Source organism: Pyrgilauda ruficollis, unplaced genomic scaffold (assembly GCF_017590135.1).
Source record: "Pyrgilauda ruficollis isolate IOZ18807 unplaced genomic scaffold, ASM1759013v1 scaffold2, whole genome shotgun sequence".
Lineage (NCBI taxonomy): Eukaryota > Metazoa > Chordata > Aves > Passeriformes > Passeridae > Pyrgilauda > Pyrgilauda ruficollis.
Genome location: NW_024519206.1, coordinates 10,543,917 through 10,569,118, shown reverse-complemented (window position 1 = coordinate 10,569,118; position 25,202 = coordinate 10,543,917). Strand labels below are relative to the sequence as shown.

The 25,202-nt window shown below is 39.4% G+C and overlaps 1 protein-coding gene across 2 annotated transcripts; it reads right to left on the bottom strand.

Annotated features, from left to right (window-relative positions):
• Positions 1 to 24,523, bottom strand: KLHL7 (kelch like family member 7). Of its 2 annotated transcripts, XM_041466757.1 has the most exons (11): positions 23,788 to 24,052; positions 19,731 to 19,833; positions 18,667 to 18,760; positions 17,338 to 17,462; positions 15,428 to 15,603; positions 12,583 to 12,757; positions 11,256 to 11,398; positions 6,340 to 6,580; positions 3,136 to 3,337; positions 2,783 to 2,880; positions 1 to 1,244 (listed from the first exon to the last, which is right to left on the bottom strand). In XM_041466757.1, exons 1-11 carry the CDS (start codon positions 23,905 to 23,907, stop codon positions 961 to 963), a joined length of 1,761 nt encoding a protein of 586 aa, XP_041322691.1. In that variant the 5' UTR covers positions 23,908 to 24,052; the 3' UTR covers positions 1 to 960. The 2 variants fall into 2 exon arrangements, with proteins under 2 accessions (XP_041322691.1, XP_041322690.1); XM_041466756.1 differs by lacking the exons at positions 17,338 to 17,462; positions 18,667 to 18,760; positions 19,731 to 19,833 and having other exon boundaries at positions 23,788 to 24,523.
• Positions 24,524 to 25,202: the final 679 nt, after the last annotated feature.

Genomic DNA, 25,202 nt, shown 5'->3' with positions numbered 1-25,202 from the left:
TTCTGTAAAGTATCTTTAATGACTTGGTTCATGCCATTTTAAAAACAGTAATTTTCAAGAAGAAAATCAATATATCTGTTGTATTGACTTTGCTTTTCTCATTCCCATGTTTGCTAATGGTTTGGCATCTACAGTATGTACAGTCTGATGCCTGGGAAGATAGACTGAAAATTCTTTCCAAGTTTCCAACTTGCTAATTATAGTGCACAATTGTCGTCGACTTGCCCCACCATTCCCTACCTCAGTGTAATTAAAAAAAATAAAATCAAAAAGTCTTTCTGTGAAGGCTCCACAAAATGCCAAAGAGACCATCAAAGCGTTTCTCTAATTTTTATGTATGGCCTCTCTAACCTTAAAAAACTGATAAGCAGTCATGCAAATGATGGAAGAAATTCACTGGAAGAGGGCAGCTATCATGATCTAGAGAGCTGCTGAAACACTGGGAATCTTTATTAGACAGCAGTCCTTGGTCTTTCCTGAGAAAATATCTTCATTTCATCCCAGTAAGATTTCTGCAGGTAGGTATGAAGGAGAAAAAATTGTTGCTCCTCTTTCTCATCAGTCAAGCCGTATTTACTCACCTTCATTAAAGGAAGTGTCTCTGCAACTGATCTTGGTAAAATGTCATTTAACCAGAATGTGTTCTTTATCAAATGCTTTAGAGGCATTCTAAATATTTGGATTGGGTCTCTGTTTGACAAGGCCACACCTACAGTTCTTTTAAAGGAAGATGCCATGTGATATCACCTAGATAAGTGGATTCTCAAAACACATCCCCATCTCTTTAAAACAGACAAGAAAATGGGCATGACAAAATCCACATTATACAATGTTGTATATACAAATTAAAAGACTGCATCTCATTTTTTTTCCTGTTACTAAATTTAACATGATTCAGTAAAACATGGAAGCAAAGCACCAATAATCATCTTTTCCCAAGTCCTTGAAGAATGCCAGTCTTCAGATCTCTAGAGTTTCTTCATTTGCCCCACAAGTGTCTACAACACAGATTAAACAACTCGTCACTGGGAAAGCACGGACTTTGGAGTTGGCTATCCACTTGTCTGTTTCAGTGTTATATTCAAGAATGTGCCCTAAGCGACCAACACCCTGAAAACCAGCCAGGACATAGACTATAGATCCCACGGCAGCACACTTCACTGTTACACCTTTCCATGGCATTGGAGACACCATCTTCCATTCATTCATCTTGATATCGTAATATTCTACATTATCAAGGCCACCTACAAAGCAATGAGATAGATAACTGCTTATTATGTTGCACTGTATGGACTACACTAGGGCATGCAAACGGAAGTATTTTCAAGGTTTCAAAAACCCTACACTTAAAAAAGCAAATCTGATACAACCCAGTTTCTAAACTAGCAGCTTATCCTTGTATAAATACAAAACCAGGAGAAGTATTCTCGCAAATTCACACTAGATACTTTCTACAGATTCAAACATGTTACTTCATGAACAGAAGAACCTTCAGTGCTGAACTTCTGATGGATTTGGGGCTAGTGACTAAAACTCAGGAATTACCTGAAACTTCCCTAGAGCAGTGGCATTTCATTCTAGAGGGCTCATGGGTACTTTTACCAAAACTGGCAATTTACTGATAGAGGAGGTCTCTTGCCATGATAATCATTGAAGTGTAAAACCCTAAGTCCCTTTGAAAAGAGCCAAAGGAACCAAAAGTTATTAGAGAAGAGTAGATTTTGTGACTAAGATTTGCTTATTCAGGAAATATGCCAGTAATTACACTTGACAATAGCTACAAACATGCTGCTGTCCCTATTTAACTCAGTTTTTACTTCCAGTACTGAATTATTAAATCTGAGAGATTAAGAAATCTCTCTATCATATTAACATGTATGAATTTTTAAACCAAGACATAACTCTTCCTCATTTTACTACAGTAAGAATAATTTTTAACACTTCTAAGAGGAGCATTCAGTGAATACACTTATATTTTGCAAGCTGGCATATTATGGATTGATAAAATGTTTGTGCAATAAATGTATCTATTATTTTTTGCATTAGGAATCAATCACAATGGAATAGTTTCAGTAGCCAATTAAAAATCAAGCTGCATTCTAAAACAGCATTCATCTGAAATCAAGAATTCCACTTACCATAAGCAGAGATTAAAAAAACCTCATAAATGAGAATTTTCCATTTTGAAAAGCATTTCAGAAACCCTGCGCAAGTAAAATTCAATTTTTCTTGTAAAGTATCATTCTTCAAGTTTTAAAGACAAGGAGACAGGCAGATCATAATTGACCTGGCCATGACAGCAAATCACATCTCAAAGCTAGAGCAGTCCAAAGAGGACTCCATTTTCACCATTTTACAATACCAGACTAGATTTAAATCTTTAGACTAAAGTTCCTAAAATATGGCCTTTACCTGTCTCTCAAAAGACTGCTAAAATCTCTGAAAACATATGAATAACTAAAAAAACCCACCAAAAATAAAAAACAAAGAAACCTTTTTCTCAGATGCCTGGTTTAGCCATATTAACTGCTTCAGAACTGGGCTACAGTAGGGGTGCATATCTGAACTTGACTATCACGAGTACAAGAATTTGAAAAATAAGATAACAGTGAAGTGGGGAGGTGAAAGGAAGAAGGCAACACTGATGTAACAAGAAGGCATGTTTGATGGTGCTGCTCAAAGCTTTGCAGCTGAATAGAGTGGAACAAATTCATTCCAAAACAGAAAAAAACTCCCATGAAACCTTGTGTGACCAGATAGAGAATTAATAGAATTAAAGTACCTAAACTATTTTGTCCACCCACAGCAAATATTTTGTCCTTTACAAACACCAGCCCATGATTCTTTCTGGCTTCAATCATTGGACACAGTTCAGTCCACCTGGGGAAAATAAATGAAACAGAAAAGAACAAATCACCATCTGGTTCATAGAAAATAAGTATAACTTATCATCAGGAAAATAAAATATGGAAGAAAGCTGCAGAAGAAAAAACATCTTTCAACTAAAACTACAAGTAACTGATTTCTTAATGCTGACTCAGGGAAAATTCCTTACCAGAGTTTTTCCTGTAGTCATTTATACTTCAGTCATTCACACAAGTGACTAAAGCCAACCTGAATTAAACCAGCACTTACGTTTCTGTGGCTGGGTCATAAACTTCACAGGAATTCAGGACTCTTCCGGAAACATTGTTTCCCAGGCTCCCTCCGCATACATAAATGAGCCCATTGGCCTCTACCATTCCATGGCTGCAGCGCTGAGTCAGCATGCTGGGCTTTGTGTGCCAGCTCTCTGTTCTCGTGTCATAGCATTCAAATAAATACAGTGCAGAATTGCCTTCAAAAAAAATAGAAACCCACCAAAGTGGCATTAATCTTTATGGTTGTCTTTCAAGAGAAGAGTCTAACAGCAATTATCAAATTGATGCTTTGTGTGTTAGTGGAAAAGGGAAAGCTGCTTTCCCACCTCCAAAAGTAGAACTAGCCAGCTTTAAATTTGGGATTATTCAGAAAGCACATACTTGTAATTATTTTGATTTTTTTGTTCCAAAATATGCAAGTAAGTTTATAAAATTGCTATGTGTGTTTAAAACAACATGAAAAAGGTATTTTTTTTTTTTTCTTGGAGGGGAATAAATGCTAAACAGAGACGTATATTAATTACCCATCCCACTGTCATCAGCCCATGCTACTCTTTCTACTTGGAAATATATTGAACTTTCAGATGTGACGATGAAACCAGCTTTGTAAACTCACTACAGGCTCACGAGTCTTTTTCCTCTAAGCAATGTGACTTGTCCAATACCCAGAACACTTGTTGCCTTTGGAATTTGACAGCTTATGTCATAACATACTCCTGGAATCATTACCAACCACAAACCAGCTACCTCTGCCCAGTTTACTTTCTTCCTGAGGACTGGTAGATACTCATTGCCTGGAAGTGCAGGGTCTGTGTACTCTTCCCTCAAAAGCCAAGGAAACTATTACTGAAATCAAAAGCAATTTTGCTAATGAAGATAGATGGGGGCTCAAAACTCATGCTCAGGTAAGTGACTGAATCATAGCCAAGGCAGGGAAGGCTGAATACAACTTTCTCAGAACAGAACCACATCCTTCTTCCCTTTGTTTCAAAAGATATATTCACCTAGAACAGTTAAAAGTGCCTTTTCTTGTGCCTGTTTTACCTTGGCTTTCTACTTCTAAAAATTAAGCATGTCACACTAACAGCACTTACTACCAGCTGAGGATTTGAACCTTCAACAGGATGCTGTTTGCAGACCCAAAATGACTCCTACATACACACTCCTATGAAGTATGCATTTGTTCACTCCCACCCTGTCACTCTCAGTACCACCAAAAACTGAATAGAGTGGGACATTTTTTTCTTTGATGTAAATAGATGTTTTCTTTGATGTAAATAGACATTCTTATTGCTTTGAAGTTGTAGAAATTCCCATCCATGGAAAATCCATCAGACCTTTTCTTTTTTTTTTTTTTTAAAAAGGAAAAAGCTTTCATTTTCCACATAATGTTAAGTATTTCTCCTGCACTGAAACAAGAGTGGAAGAATCTGCTATGTTTAGCTTCCAAACTCTGCTAAGTTGTTGCAAACAGAACAGGACTCCCATCAATTCAAGAAGAGGAAAAGAGCCATGTTGTCTGTAATGGACTGGTACAGTAATCCAACCTCTTCAATTGATGGAAAAAACATTAAATTTTTAGATTTCTTTACAGCTAAACACACTGCAGCATTTTATCAGATTAATGCTTTCAACATAATTGCCTGCTTCAAATTAGAAAATACTAGATTCACGAGAGACAGACCATTCCAATTTCAGAATTCACTGAATTCTGAAGAAAAAGTACAGGAAAATTAAACTTCATTATTTACATTTAGCTTTTACTATTCTGTCTTGATTAATATTTATGGAAAGCAAAGTGAAACTGTGCAGTAATGTGTATTCATAAGAAAACTGCTACATTAAAACTTCAACTATAGTTGTATTAACTATTTACCATGCATTAGAAAATATACTGTACAATCAAAAAGTTTTACTGTTATTCCCCATATATTGAAACATGGGAAACTGTGAAGATTCATGAGATTGTGTGTTCCAAGTTGCCCAATCTGGCCTTAGTTAAGCCTATTTCAAGTAATGGGAAAGGTGCTGTTCCACATTCACCACACGAGGTGGCAGCTGGGAACTGCTTATTCTGCTGCTACATTAGACCTCTGAACATATTTTAGAGGTCAGAAAACGTCACCTAAATGTTACCTCCATTAAATGACTTATCAGTGTTAAGCACCGAACATGACAACTTTTTCCTCTGTCCACCTCCCTCTGCAGCAAGGCAGACCTCAAAAGGATCTTCCTTCTAGGATTTTTTTCCCATTTGTTTTTATTCCACAGAACACAGCTTTATTACTATAACTATTTTTATGGCTATACCATGCCTGCATTTCAACCTTTGGGTTGTTGATGATGTGTCATGTTTAGACAAAATAAAATGTTCCTGCAACACCACAGCATAAGTCACCTTCTAGGTTTTTTGGAGAGAGAAAAAATCCCAATGGTCTTTTTTTTTTCTTTACTATGCTGAATAATAACATCTAAAGGGAGTATAATTTCTCCATTTGTGGAAGCAAGCTAACAGAATAACAAAATAAGAGAACATAACTTCTGTCATTTGACAAAAAAATTGGACAAATTTCTTTACAGGACCAAGTACAATTTCACCACCAAAAGCATTAGTTATTAGATTTCTTTTCCACTTTCCCTCCCCTTTAAAACACCTCATTAGGCCCAACATGTGCTGTATAAAAGGAAGGCCATTGTCAAAATGCAGCTATTCTGGTCACACATTACAGAAAATTTTAAACTACACTGAATTCTGTGAATTTATAGAAGAAAGGTAAGAGTGGGACTCCCAAAATATATTTCATTGAATCACACCATCACAGAATGCTTTGGGTTGGAAGAGACCTTAAAAATCATCTATTTCCAATCCCTCTGCCATGGACAGGGACACCTTCCACTAGATCAGGTTGCTCAGAGCTCCATCCAATCTCTTCCCTATTCAACTCTTTAAGAACTGCAGTGTACTTTTTACTAATGTAAATACTACTCATTTCAGTGAAACCATTTTCAAAACACAACAAAAATAGGTTGTTGGACTGGGCAAAGGGGGATAAAATCCTAAATATGGGGAAATAAACTCATTAGGCTAACATGGCAACGTGCAGTTTCTTGTCAACAAAATCATGCAAAAAACCAGAAAAATTTCCAGCTATCTTTCTTTGTGCTTTTTTGTTTGTTTTAAAGATTTTTAGTGTCTTACCCACTTCTGAACCACCAGATGTATAAATTTTGCCCTCAGCAGCACAGGCTGCAAGGCTATCTCGAGGTGTTGGAGGTCCTAGCTTGGAATACCAGCTATCCTTCACCACATTGTAGCAGTCCATTCGCTTTATAGGGAAGAGCTGGGAACCACCCAAAATATAAACTACGTTGTCCCAGAAGACACAAGCTGCATCCCTGCGCTTTTCAAAGGGACATCGGATGTCTGTCCAGCTGTAATCCTGCATTACAAAGAACAAGTAATGTCTAATAGATTATAACACTTACCTGTACAGTGAGTGTTTTCAAACAGAGCTTTTCACAGAGATTTAGATATGGTCAGTTTTAAGTTCCTTTTCAAAACAAACATGAACACTGTTTATTGAAGAATACTCCTCAGGCGTACTCTTGAAAAATTCTCTTAGACACAGACATAGTTAGCTGCAATGAACCATGACATTAAGAAATTCTATTTCCACATTCCCTGTGTGCACCCAGTACAGCTTCCCTGAAAAACAGTTTTGGTGTTTTTTCCAATACAATTGACCTCCAGCTGCTATCACGTTAGAAACAATGCATGTAACCAATAAAGTAGGATTGCATTTTCTTTTATAGCAATGGAAAAAAACATCTTACATATAGTAACAGATTCTTTCTAAAAAATAATAAAATACAGAATGTACCAAACAAAGACAATGGAAAAAGGAGAAGATAATATCCAAATTGACAAGCAACTCAGTAAAAAAGCTCTGATACATACTTTATTACCATGACAACTAGAAGCTTATTTACAGAATTTACAAAACACAAACGTTCTATAGCTATCCACAGTTGATAGCATGAGAAATAAGATAATGCTCCATCACAAATACTGGCAGTCATGATGCCTAGAAACTGATTTTGCACAGATTGGCAAAATCAGCAAGTATAAAATATGAGCAGTAATGCCCAAAGCCTTAAAAACACCAAACTCAACAACTGATGGCAGACCAGGATAGCATACAGCACAAGAAACACTTCTTGAGTAATAGCATCTCACATATTCCATGAGCATAGCTTGAATCCTATACTGAACAGGAAAGTATGGGACCTTAACTGTTTTCTGTGCCACCTCAAGAAGGTCTACCTCAACCTGCTGAATGACCTTCACTGTAATGGTTCACACAAGACGTTACATCATTACATTTTCTTAGCAAGGACATACTTCAAACACCTTGGTCAATGAGGAAGAACAGCGACTCCTACATGGGGGTTCAAAGAAAGAGAGGCAGAGCATGTTATAGTCCAGAACATCTTACAATCTTTTCTTGTAGCATCCCCCATATCAAGAAGAGCTGTCAGCTGCATGTGGCCCTTTATGGTGAGAAACAGGTCCTGGGGCATCCTAGAAAGGAAAGCCATACTACAGCATGGCAAAATAAATAGCTGCATAAATCTTAAGAAAATGTCTCAGTGCATTGTGCAAGATCAACATACTTTCTAGCTCAAACTTCTGGCAATTTTACAAAATATCCCGTTGTTTTCCTTTACTGTTATAAAGGGCAGTGACCTGACCCACTTTTATGGCTTCCGTTCATGTATCCATTTCATCCATACCTTTATCAAATGAAAAGCATAACTTGAGTATACTCAGCAGTATCCTCCTCTTTCAGCAGGAGGCAATTTAGGTCATCCTCTTGCAATGCTCTTCGATGTTAGTCTGTACCACATAGAATTATTTCAATTTTTTAATTGAATACATTTAAGAATTATGCAGAAGTGTTGCTTTACACCACAGTCAAGATCCACACAGCCCTGGGCAGTGCAAGTCTCTGTTCTCAGGGACTGATTAGGGAAAGATGGACCAAGGTAAGTATATGGTGACTCTTTCCCTTTTGATCTCTGTTTTCATCAAGTTGCAATGCAGGACACCAGAGCCAAAAGCTACACCTTTTTCTCTTTCATCAATTTATTGAATCACTTATTACAGCTACCTGAACTCCTGAGAGCCTCAAGACCCTGTGACAAGAATGGCACACAATTATGCGCCCTGTGAAAAAGTACCCTTTTTGTTTAAGGCTTTTTCTTATTTTCAATTGATTCCTCTTCCAAGTTTGTCACAAAAAACCAGCAGACAGGTCCACTGTGGACAACCTCCCCACTAACAGCTTACTGACTACAGCTCTACCTCCTCATAAAAGGTATGCTGGTTCCCTTGATCATCAAGAAATAGCATTGCCAGGCATCTGTTACTTTTTATTTGCCATTGTTGAATTTTGCACTGCTGAGAATTTAAAACTTCCAACCATTTCTGGCCACTAGAGATAGTAATTTCAAAAGAATAAGCATATTGCTGACACAAAATCTCAATCATATATAAATTCTGTACTGAGAATTCATAAAATAAAACAACAAGTATTTTATCCCCAACCTAGGGATTTTTTTTTTTAATTCTGTGAAAAATTCAACAAGAAAATGCTTCCTACAACTGTTAATAGAACATCTAGGATTTCTAGTAGCATTCTGAAACCACGTATGTCTACTCAAATTAGTGCCAGACTGCTCCACAAGTGTTATGCCCGTCTGCATCTATCCCATTGCATCATTTTGCTTTCTTGATGAAGAACATGCATCAATAGAAATACCAGTTACAGCGCAACAAAGGTAGAAAATATAGTCTTAAAATAATACTAACATTTCCAACAAATGAAACACAGTATCCAGTCTTACTTAAAGAACTCTTCCAACAACAAGGAAATGACTATCAGCATTACAGACTAATTTTGTGTGCAAAGGAATCAGTGAAAATTAAAATTTTTGCACTAGTTTTATCATGTAACAGCTATAGAAACTCATATTGCAACCAAGACAATATTTTCAGGAAAAATATAACCTCTCTTTTGAATTGTTTATGTGACATGTAACAATTTAATTACATTTCTGATTTTGATTAATATCAGAAGTGAGGGATTAGGTCACTATTCAATCAGTTAAACAGACAAGCAAAATTCCAATTTTTCCCAAGGTCCTAACCTTGCAAAAGTATACACAAGCTTAATTCTCTGTTCTGTGACTCTCCCATCATCTTTTGATGAGATCAATTAAAGTGAGTTAAATGGTAATTCAGCAGGGGTTCTGGATCCTTGTTTTGTTGCATTTAATAAGCTATTGTCAGAGTTTAAAGATTAAAATCAAATACTAAAGCAAAACATCCAGAAAAGGACATTTAAATAGCTTAAGAGTTGGAAATTAAGTAAAAGCTGTTCAACAAGACACAGGCTAGCTAAGAGTACCCAAGAAAGCATATAAGCACTAGGAAAACATTGAAGGAACACATGCCTGTTAGAGTAAAGATCTCTAATTACCCACTTGTAAAATTTTCCTTCCCTGCCCCATTCTTCCCCCACTCCTTATTCCACATGCAAGGCCGTAAATCTTGATTAAGAGGCAATTCTTCATAATTTCTTCCAAATTCAGTTATTTTTTGGTGCTATACCTGGACAAGCAGCCTATGAAAGGTTTTATCTTTTATCCTGTGCTTTATGTAGACTTTCACAGACACTACTCTTTGTCTACAAAACAGATTTCTGCCAAAACCATGCAACTGCTTGAAAAGTTACAAATGCCCTGATCAAAGGCTTCCCAAACCTGGACCTTGGAAAGGAATTCTCTGCTCTGTACCCCTCACCTCCTTACCCCCAGCTGAAGTGCTGCTTATCTTGAGTATGTGTATAAAGGAAAAAGGCAGTCATTAGTTAAGACTTTTGAATTTGAATTCCCAATAGGAATACATATTAAGTGTCTCTCAAGCTAAGTCAGCAAAGCTGGTAGGTTTGGGGCTCCCCCCCCCACCCCGAACTTGAGTGGTACTCAGAGAAGGTGGCTTGAATTTTATCTTACAAAAGGAATGCGAGAAAGAAAAGTTCAAAACACATCCCAAAAGCTCATTCATTCAAAATTAGATTTGACAGGGCTCACATTGACTATGATGTTCACACAGCACACAAAACTGTTTGAAATTTTAACAAGCATTTAATATGCTGAGTTAGAATCAGAATTTCTTCAATAAAATATTACTACATGCATGGGACCTCATAACTTAAGAGAGCCCTGATGCTTATGTTGTAAATTTTTTCTATATTACTGTATGTGCTTGCCTGGTAAAACAGAGTATGGGTAATCCTTCTGCACGCAGTTGATGTTTTCAGACCCTTTAATCTGCATAGCTGAAATATATACCATTCCTGTGACTTGATTTTATTCAATAAACATGGGAACAAATTTCAGGCAGAACTTGCTTGCTCTAAATTGATCATCTAAGTTTTTTTTTTTTGTTGTAAAAACTCACTCTTCCACTTATGTAATACTTGGCTCCCCATTCTTCTCCTTATATGCTTTTAAGAACAAACAAAACTATGAACCATTGGGATTTAGAAGTGATTGCATACTTATAATAAATGCACTAAAAAACCCCAATAAAAACTGGGTTCTACACTAACATACAAGCCAGTAAATTAACATGTACTAAAAAAACCTGCTTTGAGTAATCTCTAAACACCTATGTGCATGCACATGCATACAGACTTTCATATATTCCTAACCAACTGCATGATGTTTTAGTGACCTTTTGTTTATTTGCAGCTGAGAAATGCACATAGCAATCAATGCTCAACTCAGACAGATTGATCAGCTTTCCATATCTAATACTGCTAAGAAACAAACACAATCATTCTGTTCAAAACAAAGTATTACATCTAGGTACACAGACTTAAAAAGACTTAATTAACCATATTCTTCCAATTGTATACCCAGGAGGGAGGGAATACTTCCTTCCTAAGACCATTTTGTAGATCATTATGTCTTAGTTAGTATCATCAACCAAGAAAACAGGTAAGATTACAAACAGTGAATCTTAATGCATTCTGAGGTAACGATTACCTTGGGATTAAAATATCTGCAGGACTGGGGCTGAGAGCCTCCAAACAAAGCAATGCGATAATCATGTTTTTTTCTTCTTGGTCGGGTGCCTTCCACTAACTCTTCTCGGTCTTCCGGGGAAAGGAGGTGGTACCGCATCCCACCTGCAAGAAGACAACAACAGCTGCAGATCCAGTGTAGCTCATGCATGGACTGGGAGGTTTCAGAGGCAGGGATGGGGGAGAGATGGAAGGGAAGGAAAAGAGGAAAAGCAAGTTTCTACATTACACCTATACAGCTTTGATTCAAACTGGAAGAACGCACAGCAGCATGTGAGGGTGGGAGCATACATCCAGATTTACACCCTATTCCAAACTGGCTGCTCCATGTGAAAACAGGACAGATACAGACTCATGTTATGTACCAATGGATTAATCAGCTCATTTATCCAATATTAACAAGGAATTAAGATTATTGCATTGAAGCAGTCAAAAAGAAGCAAGCCCAAAAGAAAGCATTCATAAGAGTGCAAAAATACCGGTGGCATTACAAGCCACTAAAACCTTTACAGACAAAAAACTTTACTTCCTATACAATGTACCCAACTTGGTGTCACACAAGAAGTATGACTCTGATGTCAAATATCAGCAGATACTTACCAACATATAGGTTAATTTGAATCCTGTTCATTGAGTCTGAAGGAAAACAATGACGTACTGATTTTTAGATCTACATTAAATTGAAGCCAACTAGCTAACTGCTACTGAAGTTGCTTTTCTTTCTTACATGATAAAATTTTACAAATGGTGTCTAAAAACAAAAGGGAAGCTTGTTTCCTATTTCATCTGCACCCTGAGAATGCAAATGTAGGATCAATCATTGTAGGATCAATGGTCAGTGTATAATAGATAAAAACAGTAAAACATACACCTAAAATTCTAATTTGCTTAGGAAAGCTTTAAAATATTCAAAATGTTGGCATATTTCTTTTAATAACGCACAAACAAATATGAACAATATTGAAGTTACAAGCCTGTCAAAAGGCAGACTAACTTTCAGTTACCCTAAGGAGTCATTGACAAAATCTCCATTCCATTACTTCTCATGGAGTTCATGCCATTTGCTAGGAGAAAACAAATGAAAGTCACACTGTTACATAAAATGAGTTTTATTTACATAATAATCTGCTAATCCAACTTCAACTAAAACACAGCATCCTGAAGGGAACACAGAAGGATTTAATGTGAAAATGTTAGAGCATTTTAAAGCAAACAATTTTCAAAAAATTTCAAAGCATTTTTAAAATTATATAGAACATCATAAAGATTTCAGCTAGAGGTCAACTTACTGATCACCATTTTAAGGCATTCTGGGTTATCCTGAATAAGTGGTTCAGCCTGAACAGTTTTACTTAAGAAGTTCTTTGATATTAGAGGAAATCGGACTTTAGCAAGAATATCAACCATGTACGGCTGGCGATTTGGCTCATCATACTTCAGCCATCTGACAGCTGCATCATACACCTTAAACAAGAGACAAGGAGAGAAAGGGATAAGGCACATCACTACACAGCATGACAAGTAACAGAACCTTAATGCTATAATTGATTCTAATGCCTGCTGGAGGTTAACCTATATTAACATTTCATTATGTGGTGATGCCATTGCCATATTTTGAAAAAAACAAAAAACAAAAAAAAACCCTCTACAGCAAAAGTCAACCAAGCCCAAAAAAGAATGCTCAGACATTTGTAAAACAAATGCACAACCACTGAATAAATCTCATCTACAAACTTCAAAAGCCTACTACTTCTGCTGTTTAACTTTTTTCCCTCCAAATGAAAAACATTAATCTGCAGGTCACATTTATGCGGGTAACTCCTGTACCAGGTTAAATCTAATGCTCTTCAAGTTCTGTGCCATAACATCAGTAATGCTTTCACAGAAATGAAATAACTTCTACTTGATACAGTCTCCTGAGGTGATAAACTGGTTCTCTGAATAAATCATCATGTTGGATATCCAAATACATTGCTATTGTTGTGTCTTAAGGGACCACTTAAATCAAAGTTTTTATCTGCAAACTACTGTAAATTTACCAGAGCATCTCCTCTTTTTCTCCTCCTCACGGGAAAAGACAATGGGTTTTCTAAGTGGTCAGAGAAGGTAGAACAGGGAAGATAATAAAGAAATCTGCTCTATTTATAATTAAACACTGGGTCAGGAAGAAATGAAAAAAAAAATCCAGAATTACATATATATTCTGATACTTTCATGCTGTTCTCAGATACAGCAAGCTTACTCAGAAACACTGACTCTGAAGTGGCAGGACAACCTCACTGTAAGCAATAGCACAGGCAGTGTCTATACCTGTAGCTGAAACTGGTCACAGTGATTAGTGCTGAGTGACTGAGATATGACATGGGAAGACACTTCATGGAAGAATTATTCAGGACTACTAGACCAGCCCAGCTATAACTCTTCAAAATTACCAGGAAAAATGGGAGAGCAAAGAAAACAATTAAAGGCTCAATTCCATCAGCTAAGGAAATTCAACAGAATGACCTGAACAGGAACACTGTATAGGACACACAGTGCTTAATGCTACCTTCCCTTTTTGCTAAATGTAACTATGCTCCACACCAAAACAAAAGTTAGAGTATAATGTCAATTTTCTAGCAGGACTCCTGAGAAATAAGGTTCCTGTAGTACAATTATCAAACTTTTGTAGTTTCCTACTGTACTCTTCCAGTTTCCTAATGGAATTTTAATGATGCCATGCTGAATACATAATACTTCTACCACTGCTGCCAGTTAAAGCATGCCCTCCTACCTTACCAATAGAACTTCAAGAATGTAAATCATGTGCCATTTTGGCTGCAAGCCAACAAACACTTCCAGCTCTGAGAATGTTGCCCCATGATCTGAACTGTTCCCAGCACTCCGCAAGAATGTTGAGCTGTGACACTACTCATATTTATACCTGTAACAACCCAACTACCATATTCTATCACCTGATATTATCCCCCACTCTTACTAATTCTTATTTTCATAAGTTACATCACCATACAGTAAGAAAAATAACTAAACCTTAATGCTTCAAATCAATTCTTCTGCCTGTTGGAGGTCAATGTCAATGGAAACTTCAGCAGAAGTCAGCAGAATATCCATTTCCAAGAGGATATACACACCATCTCAGCTATAACATCCCTCTGCTGCACTTCAAACTCACGATGCCATATCCACACAAACTTAAATTACCTAATTCAAGCACCAGAATAGCAGAGCTACAAAGGTAAGGTTTCAGTTTGTTTTCAACAGCTTTGACTACGAAGCTACAAGTGCCCAGGAGCGACAAGTACCACTCAACTGCTAAAACAGCCTACAACCACCTGTCTGGGCTGCAGTTTAGACACCTATATGCTTCCTATTTTCCTGCAGTAGGAAGAACAAGCTGGAGAATAATCATTCAGGGCTGTGCTCTAAGCTGAATCAAGCATTCCAAATGGGATGCCTGCAGATGTGATTTCTACTACAGGTTACAAACTTTAATTGAGTGAACACCATGCTCCTTTCAGCCACTTAAACTTCATGTCTAGTCCCTAAATAAGGATCTTCCAGCAATCCACCACTGCCAATGCATGTAGCTTTCAGTGTTTTACTCATCTTACTTCCAAGTCCCTCAGTTCCCCAGGCTTGTGTATATATATATATGTGTGTGTGTGTTTCCATCACAAAACTCCTCTCTGGAACAGGCTAGGCCACACTCAGGTAGAAATGTGCTCCCATTAAAGTGCAGTTTGCTCACCACTTTGAAGTGGTCCACTTTCACCAAAAGCACATAAATCCCAATCTAGCAGCAACCACTACAAAACAAACAATTTAGCTCATGTACTATTGGATCAGAAGCCCTACAGCTGCCTTGAACAAAGTAAACTGTTTATTCCCTCTGTTCCCTCTGTGACTTCTTTCTTCCAACTTTGCTGAAACAACACATCTATAAACTACAATTGAAATGTGAATATTTATTAATATTTGGTTTTGAACAATTTCCACAATTTAGCAAGCACTAAGTGCATCATATCCTCTAGGAATATCAGTAAGCGAGATACTTGAATATCTGAAGCCAGTTCTTGATTAAAAAAAAGATAGTTAAGTTCAATGCTTTTAGCTGCCATGAAACAGGGATCTCACCTGGTCTTCTGCCCTCACTGTCAATGTATCTTGGTTCAGGAGATGTGTCACACGCTTAACATCAAGCTGAAGAAACTCATCTGTCTTGTACACCTCAGTGAAATGCTGATGGATGAAGTCGTCTGCAGTGGCTTTCAGTTCTGGGCAGTCTAGGCATTCTGCTAGCACACTTATGCCTATGAAGAAAAATTAAGAAAAAAACTCTTTTAAACTTGAACTGCAATTATCTTTAATATATGAAAATAGAATAAATTACTGTAATTTCAGTGATACTTAAAATTCCAGTTTAGTATTTATTACCATGCCTTTTTTCCCCCCCATTAAAACACATGGTATCATAACTCATCTGCAATTCAAGGCAAACTAAGACAGGGGCAAGCTGCTGATCCCTATTCCTGCTGAACTAATTGGAGTCAGACCTGCAACACTTGCTGTATTAACTGTCTCTCCAGCACTATTTCCTCACTGTTTCTTTCCCAATTACAAAGCAGACAACAGTACCTTAACCAAGTCTGAGCCAAGCCACACTAACCAGAACAGCTTGAGAAACTGGATCCACATTTTACAACCTCTCCTGACCTGCTCATGCACCATCAGTCACCAACCAAGCCCAGTTTCCTTCAAGAGCCATGGTGAACTGGGATCTTTCTATACATGCAGCACAGTCAGTTGCAGACCAACACAAAGTCAAGTTGATGTTGCTGGAAGGACAGAAAGTTGGCAAAAAGGCAGAAACAGCAATAGCAGCTGAGAAGCACCACTGCCAATTTTGCCATTAAAAACCATGTAAGCACAGAGCTTTTCAGCAGCAACTTCTCATCATGCCACAGGTCTTCCTTCTCACAGAGGAAATGGCAAGTGCGGTAGGAGCAACTCACTAACATATGGCTTGCAATTAGTGTGAGCTGCTCAGAGTAGTAAAATGCAAACTAGAAGGATAAAATCCACCTATGTGTCAAAATTGCAAAATTCAAATTAAGCCATGTTTTCTTTCAAATACATTTTTAAAAAAAAATGAACTGTGTACTTGCACAGTCTGCACAAAACATGTTTCAATTTAAAAACAATGCCATAAGGAAAAATTGTTTTAATCTTTTTGCAACAAATTAGCAACAAAGTATGCAAGTGTTAGAGACCATAATTAATTTCCCACCTAACAGAAGCTACAGGGCAGAAATATGCCTCAAAGCAAGCCTAAGTGGTATTTTCCTTAGGTAATGCCTTTCTTCCAGCAGTTGCTTCAGAGCCACAGCTGTGCTGCACTGAAGTGTCAGCTGAGTCACTGTAATTCAGATATATTCTGCAAAACATTTCTATTGCTGCTATGAACATCTGTAATACGACTGAGAGGTTACTAGGAGAGTACCTAACAATGGCAACAAAAAACACTAAAAAGAAGTTTCTCTTATATTTCTGATTATACCAAATACACCAAATCTTAAGCATGAAAAAGTATTTAGTTCTACTTGTTTACCTCTTCTGTAACACTGAGACCACAATAGAGCTACAGAACATGATATCAAACCTGCCCAGATAACATTGCTTTCAGTCAAAATAAAAAGTGAATAAAACCAAAAGCAGCCTAAACTTACTCTGTTTATACTTGTAAAAGATATGCTAGTTTTGTAAAAGTTACAAATATATAAAATTCTGTTTGCAAATACAGTAACAATTGAAAGCTCCACCTCACTAAACACACGCAGTTCTCTAACAAACAAGAAGCCCCAGCATCCTGCCATGCTGGATGAGACCTTGCACAGTCAGCAGACTTTGTGGCAAGGGCAACAGTTCAGATTCAGAGAAAAACTATGTTTACATGCCTTGATTTAGCCAAATGTTATGGCTATCCACAGACAGACAATACAGCAAAATTAAAAAATAAACAGCAAATTTAAGCCTATCTCTCTCACCAAGACAATTGGAAGCATCAACTTGTTCTTTCAAAAAGTCCACACACATTTTTTTCACAGGTTCAATCTGATACTGGTTTGCTGCATCTAGTAAAGACTGGACATTATTGCTGTTAACTGAGATTCTGCAAAACAGAAGGTGTAAAATTAGCATACCTGAAATGACCGAAGTTGCGGCAATTAAAAAAAGAAACTTACACAAAGTCACATAAATGGCAAAATTATTTCCCTCCTATTTACCCAAGAATCTTTCACGTACAGTCTAAGGACACAGGCTTCATGATCTTTCCAAACTGCTTTTGTTTGCTCTACTTCACCCAGGCAGGGCAAAGAATAACCAGTCCTGAGATCTGAAAAATAAGCCTTTAACACAGGTCCTCTGCAGTCCTATACTATTGCTATGAGTTGTGTGATTAACCACTTTCGCAAGAGGGGAAAAAAACCCCAAACCCAGAACCTTTTTAATGACCATTTTCAACTTCCAAACAGGTATCAGCAAAATCTGTTTAAATTCTGTCAGGACTGGTCTGGCTGATTTGCCCAAAGTGCATAAGCAGAACAACCAGTTTGCCAGTGCTTCACGAGAAGTTATGGAGGCCACAGTCTAGGGCTTGGCTATCAGGGCAGGCAACCATGTGGCTGGGATGGGCTGTTGACACAGACTGTCTCTTACCACTGATGGACTATACAAGAGGATTGCTCTCAAAAGAAAGGAGAAAGCCTCCCTAATGAGAGTTAACCCCATTAGATGAAAGGCCTGCCATCCATAGGTCGGATTAAAGCTGATTAAGTACTGTTTACAATCCTAGCCATCTGCAAGAGCTCTGCTTTGGTGGGGGGAGGGGTTGAAAGAGAAAAAACCTTACAAAAACCCCCAAATATATGGATAAGCTGATATAGGGGGGAAACACTTTCACAGAGGAGTTATCCACCCTGCCTGTTTTGAGATGAAGGTATAACTTCCTGGAAATGGTTCTGTGCCACAGCTACTATGGCCACAAAGAGAGACCCTGCTGACATCAATAAGGACCTGAATTACAGAACCATGGGAAACATCATTTGACTCCAACACTGAAGTCAAAAGCTTGAAGTGCTTTGAATTGCTTTCTGGAGACAAATAGCATTTCCTTTAGTCTGTAGGGCTTCCTACTTGTTAAAGAAAAAGGAAGAGTGAAGAAGGATAGGCGGTCTAGTCACATCAGGCTTTAAACAAAGGAAAGAATTTCAATGGTAACAAAACTGATGAATCACAAAAGCATTATTTTAAGTTTTTATCATTTAAAATTGGCAGGCTGCCTAGAAAAGTGTGAGCTTTAAATAACAAACTACCTTGCAGTATAGGCAAACTCCACAAGCTGTTCAATAATGTCAGGCTCTGCATCTTTTAGCTCCACTTCAAAGGATTTTGATTCAATCATATTTGCTGCAAACAGATTAAAAGACAAACTTTTAATCAAGAAGTCACTCTAGTTATTGTATGTTCTGCAAACAGTAGAAAATAAAGCAATTATAGAAAGTGGTAACCTCCTAAAAACTGCTCAGAGTTGATTGATGTTTTCCCAGGATTGCTAGCGCAAGTCAGGAAAGGAGGCAGTGGAACAAACAAGATAACTGGTGTGACTACATCCTTGTATTATCTAAATTATGATAAATTGTGTTAAGGAGAAAAAGTCCTAGACATTGTTGACTGCAGCCAGACTGCCATGTTAGCATTACCACTGTCAAAAGCCATTTCCACATCCCAGCTGATAACAGAGGAGACAGCTCTGAGCTCCCCACACCCAGACACAGCACTAGGTTTGCCCACAGATGGGAAATTCCATCCATTGACCACTGGAATGAATGGTTATTTTACTTCCACTCAACTTTGATTTTACAGTTCATGGGTAAAGCATACAAAAGATAAGACACTACATAACTGAAATTTTAAAGAGAGCATAAATGAAAGAATTACAGAATCACAGAATTAAGGTAATCACATTAAGGTTGGAAAACATCTCTAAGATCATCCACTCCAGCCACTAAACCACATCTCTAACCTCTGATAGCCCAATTTATATGCAGAAATGCCTGATGGCAGACAAATTCTGTAATGGGACAAAAAAATCCCAATTTTCAGGTTAAGGAAGGGAGATAAACTAATACAGTGCATAGGCCCAGTTATTAATTAAGAGAGCTTATATATGAAGTAACACTTGACTTGATCAAAAGAGTTAAAGGAAAAATGAGGGGAGGGGTGAACAGAGATGAATGGAAGGACACAAAATGAGATACCTTCACTTACACTTATCCTTCAAATTAATCACCTTCACAAGATAAACAGGCTGACAGACACAAATACAACAGGATATCATCATGAAAGTTTAAAATTAATCAATTTTTAAAAGACTTACTAGTAAACATCAGGTTAAAAAAATGACTGGCTGAAGCAAGCACAACACGGTGTGCTGGGATCTTCCTTTCTTGAACCATAAGAATGACATCACAAAGAGTTTTCTGAATCAGAGGGGGGAAAAAAAAGACAAAAATCAGCATTTTTGAAAATATTTCAACAATATTTCTTTAAAAACAGCTTATGGAAATTCGTTACTTTTTTGTAACACACAACTCCCAAGAGCACAATGTGATAAAAAGTTTTTCTGGAAGTCAAAGTTCAGTAACCTGGAGAACTACCAAACATCAGTTTACCCACGAATTTGTACAGCATTGTCACAAATAATGTGAACTCTTATTAAAGTATTTCCTGTAGCTTTTACATCAGCCTACAATAATGTCGTTCTGCAGCATCTAGTAGGGGCTGCATTTATATTGCAATGCTTTCATCTACCAGTGGCTCTCCTTTACTCTTCTCCTGATTTTCAAAAAAATTCTCAGGAACCTCATATCTGAAGACTGCCATCCTATTTCCCAACTGGAGTCAAAGTGATGAATGAGTTTAAAGCATTCAATAGAGCATTTTAAAGAAAATGTATCAAAAAACACCACTTCTGTGGAAGGGTTTGACTGCTCATACCCGATGAGCAACTAGCTTCCAAACAAAACATAATTTATTTCTCATTTGTTTGCTGTTTATATGTAGGCAGCTAGTTTCTCCCCTACATGTGAACTGTCATGCTCTAGAATCAGTAGGGAAAGCAACAGAACTTATAAAAGCTGTCAGGGGGGATTGGGGTAAAAACACATAATTTTAACAGATTCTGAAATGCTATCTCTTCTAACAACATATTGAGTAAAATAAATGCAAATCATACTACAGTTAATTATCTACTAAGAAAGAAAAACTGAGCAGCACTGCTTCCTCAAAAAATAGGAAATAATTTTGGACTATTACCTTAAGTTCATGGAAATGCTTTCAAAAACATCTATGTACACTCACCCCAAGGCCAGCCCCAGAAAAGAACATTTCTGCTGTGGGAAATACATACTTGCTTAGAACTGCAACAGTGTTTTCCACAAGGAGACAGTACTATCTAGGGTTGATAACCCACATTTACAATTCCTTTAAACATGCCTGTTTTTATTTTTTTTACAGGACACTCAAAGGCACATATTGGACAAAATATAAATAATACTTTTAAAAATATTATCTAAATAGAAGTTAGATGGGTATGACATACAGGTTCCTTTGTAGTTTTAAACCATTTAGGATTGAAACAAAAACAATAAGAAGAGAGCATTCTGGAAAAGTTTCAAAGGAAATCCTTTAAAAGCTGAAATTTCTAACACTTCTGGTTCAAAACAAGCATTGGAAACTAACCGTACAAGATACCATAAAATCCTATGGCCAAGCTTTGCCAAGATATGCAGCTGTTGCTTGAGCTCCACGTTGTATTTCTAAGACACTTTAAATGCCTCAGTATTTGAAACACCTCAGATGCTCTGAGGCCACTCTGAGTGCATTTGCCAACCAAAACAGACCATCATTTAACTTCTTTCCCTGGGATGTTTCTGGGTGTGATGGTTCCATTTCAACTAATGCTCTTCTGAGGATTTCTGCACTTCTTTCCAGAAGGAGCCACTGTTGTCACAGGGTCACCTCCATGATGCAACAGGTGACTGGTGTTAACCAAAGGACACACCCCAGCGTCAGCTTCTGCAGGGCACTTCACCTTCTAAATAACAGGTTCAGCAACACCTTGCAGCTCTATCCCAGCTTCATTCTTGGCTGACCTCCACTGAGCACCAATGTTGCAACAAATAATTTACGCACACGCTGTCCAACAGCTCTGGAACACCCACAAAGATGTGGGTCATCAATGCTCCAGACAAGCAACAAGTCCACTAAGCACACTTAGCCCCAACATCTCACCTGTACTGAGTGCAGGAATGTTCACAGTTTACTCTATACTCATGGAGGATTCCTCTTCATTCCAGCTCACACAAAAAACAGCCTCCTTAAAATGAGCTGTAAGTTCCCATTGGCCCAGATTCTTACAGGATTAAACTAATGAGTTAAATATCTGGAGCTGCATGTGCACCTAGACATTTCCATCACAGGAAATTTTAACTCATATTCAGGTTTTGTAACTACAGCAGAGCTCCTGACTTACCAAAATACAAGAGGAAAGAGGTGACTGCAAATCCTCTTACAACTTTAGCACAACTAATGAGCTGAAACTAGTATGTTTTCCTCTGGCTACTGCTGACTTCCCAAATTTTTCCTGTATAACCACACCTCCCCCTACTCCCTCAGTAACACCTGAGCTCCTCTTCCAAACAACTCCTAAAAGAAGCATGAGTTTCATGAAATCTGCAAAAATTTCTGGACTGGTCAGCACTGCATGGGATATGTAAAGCTCATCTGAGGTCAGATGAGAAGTCTGCAGGCAAAACTCAGAGTTGCTACTCCCTGGGCATAACAGATTCTGGAATCTGAATCAGAAGTACACACAAACTTCACAGCACTTAATCCTGATCCTCTCACTCCTTGTCTGAGTGGCTCATAGTGACATGAAAGCTGGCACTCCACTATACTGCAAGATGAGGCACTCACACAGAACACTGTGGTACCACACACTGGAACAGAGACATGGTAAAGCACCGTGAAATTCTGTGCTGGGGACTGCACATATATCTACAGGAGGACAATATTTCCTTTATCTACTTAGAAACCATAAGAGCATCTGGCATTCCCTTTTAGACAATGGCAGAGGTGTGAACTAGACACAGAGGAACCAAGTTATGAATTCACCCACACCTCAGAACATGTTTACACTTTTAGATCAGAAAAAAAGCCTACATAAAAAACAGGCCTTAAGTCTTTACTATCTGAAGTCATTGAAAAAAAAAAATTTAGTTTTTCATACATAAGATAGTTGCATGAAATGGTTTATGTAGACAACATAGCTGACTATTACTGAGAGAAGAACAGGGCTGAAGTGCTAGAGAAAAGCAGAACCAACAGCAATACTTGTGAGGTCAGGACCCAGACTGCTGACTGGTGCAGACAGCATTAAAAGCTGGACTGAGCCTCTGGCAAGACTAACACTGGAGGACGAGCAACTAAACCCTAGAAGATACAACACAAGACAGTGCCAAGTGTGAAGCCCCTACATGGTCTGGCTTCAGAGTCAGCTTTAACTCTGGCTGCACATCACTGTTTTTAAACAAAGTTCCAACCAATCTAGATCCTTGTCTGAGAAGAAAGATTTCTTCATATGCAAGGAGTTACATGTATCATCCTTCTGCTCTTGTACCATTAGTTCAATGGTTTTTATTTAAAAAAAATAAAATTAAAATAAGTATTTATTTCAGTTTGGACAGCTCAACTGAAATGCACTTGTATGACTGTGATTTTGGTTACCACTCTTGCTCTATTGGTAAACAGAGGAGTCACCTTTAATACTCATTAAACCATAGACCATGGAAGGTGATCAGGCAAGAGCTTCACAATTTGAGGCCGGATGAAGCCACGGAAACTCTTGCACTGCCACTGGCTTCCTACTGCGATGGCCAGAGGTATTCAGGACCAAAATGCCACCTGTGAAATCAAAGCATAGCTCTACTCTTCCCTCTCCTCCCGGTGCAGTTTCACTGCTCACAGGGTACACAGTCAATTTGTTCAGAGAAGAGTTTCAGGTCAAAAATCCAGCATCAGCGCCTTGCCCTCAGGGCTCGGTTGGGAAAGGGCTCCGTGAATGCTCTCACTGGAGACACCGGGCCATCCATCAACCACAGCCTCACTCCTGCCCGACCGCCCGCAAGGAAAAACACATCCACGGCGTCTCCTGCTCCGGCACCCACAGGGAGCCGGCGCAAAGGAACCGGAACTCGCCACTCGCCGTGCGCCTCCGGAGGCCTGAGGCACCGGCGGTGCCGGTTCCGCTGGGCTTTCCCCGCAGTCGGGCCCAGGAGACGGGAAACCCTCGGGACCCTCGGCCGGGAGCGGGACCTGCCCTCAGGGCAGCACGGACACCGCGGGCTGCCGGCCGCGGCGAGCGCCTCCCGTACCTGCTTGCGCATGGCGTTCATGACGCCCATGAAGGAGGCGAGCAGCTTCGCCTCCTCGCGGGCGGCGAGCTTCTTCTCCGTCTTCTTCTTGCTGCTCTTCTCCGACCCGGGCGCGGCCATGCTCGCCTGCGCTCACCGCCAGCGCGCCGACCCCGCCCGGGAACATGCGCCCGCCGGCTGCCGGGAGGCGAACAGCGTGTGCCGGTGCGGGGCGGCGGGGCGGGGACACCGGGGGGACGCGGGCGGCTCCCGATCGCCGCTGATCGCCGCGGCGGATGCGGCCTGGGGGCGGGGCCGGGCGGGGCCGGGCGCGCTGACGCCATCGGCCGGCGCGCGGCCCCACGCGGGGTAAACAAAGAGCGGGGAGGGGCTCGGCAGCGACACGTGGAGGGCGCGTGCGCGGCAGCCTGAGGGGCGCGGCCCGTGTGGGCGTGGCTTTGCGGGAGGACACGCCTCCGTCTGAGGGCGTGTCCCGGGGGCGTGTCCCGGGGGCGGGGCCGGAGCTCATTCCCGCGAGCGGCGATCCCGGTCAGGGATGGGCGTGCCCGGAGCCCTCGGGTTTGGCCGTGCCCCGCCTGCCCAGGGACACGGGGCTGCCCTGCCTGAGCGGCGGAGGGGCTTCCTCTGCCCCGCGCCCCGAGCAATGGTTCCTGCAGCCCCCGCTGCAGGGATCTCGTCCCGCCTTGGCGACCTGTGTCCCGGTCTCGCGTGGGCTGGCTAAGGAAACCAACGTGATCCAGAAGAAAACCTCTTTGTTCTGACAGCTGCAGCCACCCCTCTCCCAGAAATTATGCCAACATGTTTGGTGCTTTGATTCTCGTTTTTTGAATAGGATAGTGACAGCCAAAGGAAGGTTTTAGTGCGAGTTTGCTGTTTGTGCATTCGCGTGACGTTCCAAATTTTAATTCCACGGATAACGAGGCGTTGAACAGCTTAATGCCATGCCTTGAAGGGGGAGAGATTCCTGCAGAAATAACATGAGGCTCTTTTATTAATAAAATGAATGAGTCGCTTTGTTTGTGATATCATGTCCCATATGGTAAAATTAAAAAAAATATACTTTGATATTCTGTGGTTCTGCCATCTAACAATTACTAATACATGGAAGCTGTAAGAATTTTAATGCATTTGACCTTTGCTTTGTTGAAATAAACAAAACTGACACAGCTATCACTTGACTTTCTAGATTTTATCATGTAACAGTAAAAAAAAATGAGAAAACTGGGAATGTGCTTCTGGCCATTTTCAGATTTCATGGTATAAAGAGTTTACATATAGAGTTTACATTATTTTTAAGGTAATCATAAGATGCCTGCTTTATCTGTGGGATGCACAGAAACAACTGTGCTGGGAGGATAAATATCTGTGCTGGGTCCCAAGTGCACTGCCATATTCTGGAAGATTAGTTGGCCAGG

Excerpts from the sequence above, each read along its gene's own strand:
- KLHL7 (XM_041466756.1), bottom strand. The coding sequence starts at position 24,295 with ATGAGCTCCGGCCCCGCCCCCGGGACACGCCCCCGGGACACGCCCTCA. Across the intron at positions 12,758-15,427 it reads CAGTGAGGGCAGAAGACCAG|GTGTATGATGCAGCTGTCAG; the intron begins GTGAGATCCCTG and ends CTCTTGTTTAAG. Across the intron at positions 2,881-3,135 it reads TATGACCCAGCCACAGAAAC|GTGGACTGAACTGTGTCCAA; the intron begins GTAAGTGCTGGT and ends TATTTTCCCCAG.